The sequence below is a fragment of the Lolium rigidum genome, chromosome 5 (genome assembly GCF_022539505.1).
Source record: "Lolium rigidum isolate FL_2022 chromosome 5, APGP_CSIRO_Lrig_0.1, whole genome shotgun sequence".
Lineage (NCBI taxonomy): Eukaryota > Viridiplantae > Streptophyta > Magnoliopsida > Poales > Poaceae > Lolium > Lolium rigidum.
The window spans coordinates 179,971,670-179,979,553 of record NC_061512.1 but is presented as its reverse complement, the minus strand read 5'-3'; the positions used below and the strand labels follow the sequence as shown (position 1 = coordinate 179,979,553).

The window sequence follows — 7,884 nt, the reverse complement described above, 5'->3', positions numbered from 1 at the left end:
CTTTGAGTGGCGGCGGCGATGTATATGCAGCAACAAGCAAATCAACACACAAAGACACCAATCCTTTTAACATGGAAAACCTCTCAAGGTGAGAGGAAAAAACCATGGGCTGAAGCCACCCAAATCTTCTTCCACTATTATCAAACGAGGGTATAACAAGTTCTTCTCTAGAGAGCACTAGGGATCTTAGACATCAACATACAAGTAGATCTCGGATGCCATTACAAGATTTGGAGCACAAGACCTAGTGATTGAAGCAATCTCACGAAAGATGGTGGAACAACAACTTGAAGGAGACAAAGACGCAAATATGGTCTTCACAACCTTGTGGAAAAGATCCGGCGCTTGATGTAGCTTCTTCCTTCAACTCTCTCACTTTCCCTTCTCTCTTGGTTTTCTTCTCCATTAGAGGCTAACTTAGATTTTCGTCACCCTACTGAGTGATGGCTGGATGGGAGGCTTAACATCCACCTTCCTCAGGTGCAATATCCGAAGTAACCCTTGATCATATACCCTGATAGGTAGTGGGCTCTTGCACCTATTTGAACCGCTTGCAAGGCTTCAATAGGTCATCTCCTCACAACCTACATGAGGAGAATACTCAACAATGGAATCGATGGCAAGATCCCTATCCTTCAAAGGGGTGCAAGTGGGAGGCGCGGCTGCCGCCTTGGCGCAGAGGAGCGACGGTGGTGGCCAAGACGCAGAGGAGCGGAGGAGCACAGGAGTGCACCCGGCGGCTGCCACGAGGGAAGGAGCATGAGGGAGCCGGGGAGGAGCAACAGGGAAGCAGAGGATGAGCAGCGGCAGAGGCGGACAGAGCGCAGAGGAGCAGCGGCGCGGCGCCCCGACCCGACGGGAGGATGAGGTGCGAGCAAGGCATCGCGAGCATCTCAAACCGGTTGTAGCTACAGCCGGTTGATGATAAGGCTTTTCCAAAGAAATAAGCCCGGAGACTGTTTCATAGGGGCTCGAACATGAGCTTGTGGAGAGCTTTGGCACCAGCAATGCCCTATCCCGCGCCTCGGTCTCTGATCCAGGATCGCTCTGAAAGACCTTGAATTCTTCTGAAAGCTCTCTCAGTACTCCCCAACAGACAAGGATGACTAGAGACTTGATGCCCTTGTGATAGCTGCTCAGCCAAACCTCAGCCAAGCCGTTCGATGCAGCAATCCAGGAGCTGACGTAAATGCTGGCGATCTTTGACCACATGCTCCGAGAGAAGGGGCACTCCAAGAACAGGTGAGCAGACGGCTCGAGATTGCGCACACATGACATAAATAACAGTTCGGCCATTCTCTCTGCTGCAACCTGTCGGCGCACCACAGCCGATTCTACAGCGCGGAGGCGAAGACCTTCCAGATCATGGAAGTTGCCGCCGAACTGATGCGGTAGGCTGAGCCGGCGGAGCAACTGCCATCAGAGGTTACGATCCAGTTGATGGACTCCAAACGATCCGCCTGGTCTGCTGCTGGCTTCAGATCACAGCAATCAGGAACAGCGTAACAAGCCTGACGCTGAAGATGCTGCCCACAAGAAACCATATTCATCAGAAAGAGCGGCAGGGCATAGCAACATTAACTGGCTGTATAACACTCTATTGTGTCGGTTGCTACAACTCAGAGCACATAAAAATAAACCACGAGCACTTCGTAGATTCTCACTCCAGCTGAACAATGGCCTGTATGGCGCTACTTGCTAAATCGAAAGAAACCGAGAACACCTGAACCAATCAGTTCAGCGGGAGTAGGACCTGTCACTGCCAAGATGGAACATTGTTTCATCCGAAAGATCACCCAAACTCAGCATCAATAAAACAAGTAACCATAAAATGCCCAAGAAGCATACAAGCGAAATGCCACAACCATAAACAGTATTTTGACAAACTTTACCCAGAACCGACCAGAACCGTTTGGTTACAGAAGCTGGGACTGGTCCCAATCACCAACATGGCAACACCCTTAAAATTATATCCAGGCAGAGGAATGTACAATTCAACGGTATACCAAAACTAAATATCACCATCCTTCTTTTTCTGAAGAAACTTCTTTCTTTGTCCTATAATATAAGCTAACACCTGAACTCAAATGAACCGGTATGAGCTTACAACTTACCCTGACCGAGGACCGGTCATATACGCTTCTCGGGCAATCTCCGCCTCTCGTTCCACATTTTCAGATAGGCTGGCCATGGCGTCTGAGAGCTTTGAGAGTCGATCGAACATTGTGGTCAGGCCTCCCTGCAGGGTTGCCAGCTTTGCTTCGGTGTCAGATTTGCCATGCTCTGCATTTTTGTCCTCTGCTCCAGTGTCTGAAGATCTCTTCTTCGCCGTCTGCTGCTTGTACATTTTCTTGAGATCCGCTGCAAGGTTCTTGATGGAACCGCATGATTCTTCAGAAGGGAGCGATGTCATTCCTGAGGACCAGTCTTCCAAGAGAACAAATAGGGGTGGAGCAAGGTGTTGGCGAGGTGAGAGGGTTAACCTTCTTCCCCGTGCGCGATCTCGTGGTTGTACCACACATTTCTGCAGCCAGGAGTGGAGACCACCCACATAGTTTTTGTAAGCATCAGCCCAGCTTGCCAAACTGGAGTGGAGGAATCCCAGTTCAGTGATAAGGTTCATCATGGTATGTTTCTGCGACTCGCTTGAAGGAGATACAGCTGAGATCTTTGCATCTGCCTGAGAGATGATGGTATGCTGCATTTGGTGAACTTCCTGCATCATTCTCCACATGCGTGTCTGCCTGTCATTGTGTCAGGCACAGTAAGTATGATATCTACAGTTAATTGCATATAAGGGAAATGTTTAAATATTTTAGCTAATATCTTCAATCTTTGCTGCATATATGAATACCCCACCAAAAAAAATTATGTAACCATAACAGGTGCAAATACAGTTTCTACAATAGTTCTGAAGTCCTTGTATGTGTTGTGCAATTTTTTTTTGCAGGCAAAAACAGACCTTTATTAATCAGTAGGGATTACAAGCAACTCGGTATCAGGTTCCAGATGAAGGAATTCAGGGACTGATCCAAGCCAAAACATCGTTAAAGTCTCCGCCCTTGCCCAATTGGCAAGGCAGTGACTAATCCTTACTTGACTACGGTCTACTTTTACAAATTTGCAAGATCTGCTACTACTACCTATTACTTAAATCTATGAGATAGCAAATAAAGTGACTAATCCTTGCATGTGTTGTGCACATGACTATGTAGCAAATAAAGGCTTACCCTTGTAGTAATTCAAGAAGTTGGGGCTGCAACTCTTCGTCTCGTAACTTCTCAATTATTTTTGAATTAGAGTATAGTACTTCAATACCTACCATGAGTCGCGAATACAACTCTTTGATAGTAGCCCGGGTTCTGTCAACTTGCCTGGCATTCCCATCCTTTGCAGACTGATGGGTCAACTGAGCGCATTTTTTGTCGTATATCTTCTTGATTGATTCGCTATTCTACAAATTGCAGAACAAATAAAAGAAGTTAGGTCAGAGCGTGGCGACAAACTGAAAGAAAATGCAACAACCGACAAAACGCATAAACGACAAAATGTTTTTGCAAGAGAAATAGAGAATGGAACAGCAAACACAGATTATGCAGCAACCGACAAAATATATTTGTCCTAAAACCAAAGCAACTCTAAATTAAAAACCACAAAAAATTAAACTATTCACAGAGTCCAGAAAAAGCAATAATTACACGTGAACAGAAACATTGATTAGAAAGAAAATAACCTATCGTTACCAAAATGTTCAAGTTTTCAGCAATTCAATTCACAAATTCATAACCTCTGAAGTAAAATAAACTACCTAATGTGGGAATAAATGAGCTAGTTCACTAGTAGATAGATATTAGAATACAACTGTAATTACTACGTTACACGTATCTGTACCACAATTATCCATTTCGTTGCACTATGAATCGATACAATGAAAAGGTATCGGCATCCGTGGTATTTTTTGGGAGGAACACGTACACACACACACCGCGACTCGGACATACAAAATTTATGGTGGCAATGGTTTGGACACTATTACACAAAATTAGACTTGATTGTTTCTACCACCAGAGCAGGCATAACGTGGAAATTTCTGTTTCATATCACATTTTTTCATGATTCTTTTGACCATGTACATTTTTTTATCAAACCTATATTTCTGTACAGTTGATAGATAGCACCAAAATGATAGGCATCTAATTTGCAAGGCGTCTCGTAAAACAAAATTGTCAAGCAGCACAGCAGCGACTGTTATAGTAAGTCTAAACATGTACTCCGAGGTCCGAGCATCATACAAGTTTGGTTATTCGATAAAAAGTCGAAACAATAATACAAATTTGGTGGCAGGTCATTAACTTCGATTCAATTTCAGAAAACAACTTATTTATTTGGAAAACCCGTGAAAGTTCCTATGGTGCTGGACATGATGGATCTAAATATGCCTGTGGATTTATTACTCCTAAGATGTAAAATCAGTAAAACCAAAAAATTGTGCATGGAAAAAATGCCAAATAGAGGCCATTGTTATAAAGAAATGCGATATTATGTGATAATTGATGTTTGGACAATAAACTGTCTGTGCTAGGGGTAATTTTTTTCAAAATATTGTCAGTAGAGGTAATTTGTTTACGACTTACAACTTAGTTCCTGTAAGCTATCTACTCGAAATTATGTGCGAGAAAAACTGGAAAATAAGGACAACAGAAGTACAAGTTTTTCTGAGACACAAGTATCCCCTAGGTATGATCATAGCTCATTGGTGCAAAGAGCATCTCGAAGTAAATGGGAAGATCTCCAAATGTCTTTCGAACCGGCAATTTGCAGGAACATACCTTTATTTAAATAAGCAACATTTAGCTCCCGATAATATTACAGAAGAAATAGACATCCTAATACAATTGAGACTATATAACTCCTGAAAATGCCCAACGGCTTGCTAGTAAAGATATATTGGTTTTGCCCCACAGCAATGGGGTAATTAGGTTGGATGACATACATGGTTTCCTTTCTAGAAGATGTGACACATGATATCTTGCGTTACACGTATTCATAGCCTTTGAAGTAAAATAAACTACCTAATGTGGGAATTAATGAGCTAGTTCACTACTAGAATAGATACTAGAATTTAACTGTAATTCTTACGTTACACGTATCTGTACCACGGTTATCCATTTTGTCGAACTACTGCAACGTATCAGTTCCCCTGATAATTTTTTTGGGAGGAAAATGTATACATACACACCGCGACTCGGACATACAACATTTATGGTGGCAATGGTTTGGACACTACTACACAAAATAAGACTTGATTGTTTATACCACCACAGCAGGCATAACGTGGAAAGTTCTGTTTCATATCACATTTATTTCATGATTCTTTTGAACATGTACATTGTAATAAACTATCTGTGCTAGGGGTATTTTTTCAAAAGATTGTGAGTAGAGGTAATTTGTTTACCACTTACAACTTAATTCATGTAAGCTATCTTACTGGAAATTATGTCTGAGAAAAACTTTGTGGAAGATGAGGACAGCAGAAGTACAAATTTTGTTCGAGACATAAAAAAATCCCCAAACCTCTTTTAAGCGGTCAAGTTGCAGGGACATACTTTTATTTAAAAAAGCAACATTTAGATCATGATAATATTACAAAAGAACTAGACATCATAATACAATTGAGACTATCTAAGTCCTGAAATGCCCAACAGCTCGCTAGTAAGGATATTTTGGTTTTGCCACACGGCAATGGTGTAATTAGGTTGGGTGACATATATGGTTTCCTTTCTAGAAGATGTGACACATGATAGCTTACATACCAAAAACGTGTCCACAAAATTTGTAAATATACATTTGTAGCATTATTACGACTCTGTTGTATGGATGATAGCTTCAGAAACTACTGAAGGTAGTGGTAACACCTACAAAAAGCTCATTGCACAATTGGATAGATGCCATAAAACAAAAGAAAATGTTAGGTCAGCTCTATAGACTACACGTCAAACATAAAACACTAGAGAAGCATAACCTCATGGTTCTGTACTGATACTGTAAGAGTTTCATTTCCAATGTAGTTAATTCTATGAACACCTGTTGAACAACATATGTTAGCTCACCTTTAACCCATCATAAATTTTTCTTTCCCAAGCATAGAGTCTATCTAAAGAGGATGCATGGCTTCCTGAAATCATACAGAACTCTTCAACGAAATCGCTACAGCTATCTGCAGGGTCATCCGCCTCCTTTTGAGCTGAAATGAATGGATTCTTAGATGAAGATGATCGTGATGAAAGCGAGCGATTCCAAGTGATCACTTTTGTGACATGCTGCTCTGATTCTGCAGTAAAACAGTTCGAGTAAAATAACCATCCACTGATCCACATGAGGCTGTTACTGTTTAGAGTACAACAAAATAGGACACACTTCACAGATTACTGTATATGATATGAAAAGAAATATACCATGGGATGCTACATTTCCAGCACTGCAACAGATCAAGGATACTGACATAGAAAGTGCACCTGATGGTTTCCCTGGAATAATTAGCACCAATATTAAGCAAGTAGAACGTAGTAATTTAGTACAACAGTATCACTGAAAAATATTGTCATTACCTGTTATCTTGGTAGAAACACTAAGTCGAATCTTCCTTGTCTCAAGCATCCTAGAGACCTCATGGCAAGACTCAGCCGCCCTTGCAAATTGGCGATCAAGTTTTTTTACATCGGACAGAAAATCTTTTGAGCTGCTAGTGATGGAACTGCCCTTCTCTTCTTCACTGCATGATCGCTCGGGTGCGTTAACCTTGTCTACATGGTGGGCTTCATTTTCTATATCATTGCTAATACTGGTAGGATTCTGCCCCTCTACAGACTGTTTCTGAACTTGATCAGGTCCTTTCTCTAGGTTTGAGTCATTTGGTAAATGCACATCAACAATCTCAATTTCATTACAATCACTGTGATTCAACCTATGATGGTTTGAATCGTCATCGGCTTCTTTACATCCATATGCTCCCAGCTGTTCTTGCACCTCAGCTGCTGGACTTGTGTTGCTGATCGACGAAGCTAAGTCCTTTTCATCTCCCTGGACACAATCCTCCAAATTTCTCATGCAACCGCTCTGGCTATCATCTGAGACATGGGATGCAGCGTGCTGATCCACAACATTTGGATCAAAGAAATCCCATGAGGAGCAAACCTCTGATGGCAGCGGTGGTGAAAAGGAAGTAGAAACGGGCTGCCCTTCTTTGACAAAGCTAGCATCGCTTGGGCTGAATGTCACTGTCAAGGATGCGCTTGCCGCTGACCTCAGGCGGCTAACATCAGAACGCCGGGGTACTGGTGGTGGTGGAGTGATAGCACTGTCAGCAGGTCGCAATGGGGATGGTAAAGCACACGAAGAGCGAGGAGACTTCTCCGGAGCACCCTCGTGATGCGATTCTACAAACTCCTTCAAAGCAGCGCCGACATTGCGCAGAGATTGCTCGTATGACAGCTGAGCCGCCGAAAGGGCGTACCTTGCATCAATTGCCTGCTGAATGTGTTTCAGCCGACCCTTGCACAGCTGCATTGCGGTGTCGCGGTCTTGCTTCGAGGCACATGAGCCCATGGTTCACTTCCTGAAAACAAAAACGGACTTACAGTCAGAACAGCCAACACAAGGTATCATGGCCATGGAATTCATCATGGTTGACAAATGGACTAATCATTTGCAATCATAAAGGCAAGCAAGTTCTCCTGTTCACCGAAATTGTAGGATTTTGCTGCGTGCGTTAACTAGTCAGAAAAGCAGGGGAGGTTTCTTTACGGCAAAACTGCAGTGTTTCAAGGTACCTGTAAGCAAGGATTGTTGCTACTGCCACCAAGTAACCATCAAAAGCAGAACCCA

General features: G+C 42.7%; 1 protein-coding gene across 1 annotated transcript; it reads right to left on the bottom strand.

Moving 5' to 3' along the window:
• Positions 1–2,110: 2,110 nt before the first annotated feature.
• On the bottom strand, positions 2,111–7,605 carry LOC124652251 (protein ROLLING AND ERECT LEAF 2-like). Its single transcript, XM_047191270.1, has 5 exons — positions 6,609–7,605; positions 6,456–6,527; positions 6,111–6,331; positions 3,231–3,454; positions 2,111–2,744 (listed from the first exon to the last, which is right to left on the bottom strand). The coding sequence occupies exons 1-5, from the start codon at positions 7,603–7,605 to the stop codon at positions 2,111–2,113; spliced, it is 2,148 nt and encodes a 715-aa protein (XP_047047226.1).
• Positions 7,606–7,884: the final 279 nt, after the last annotated feature.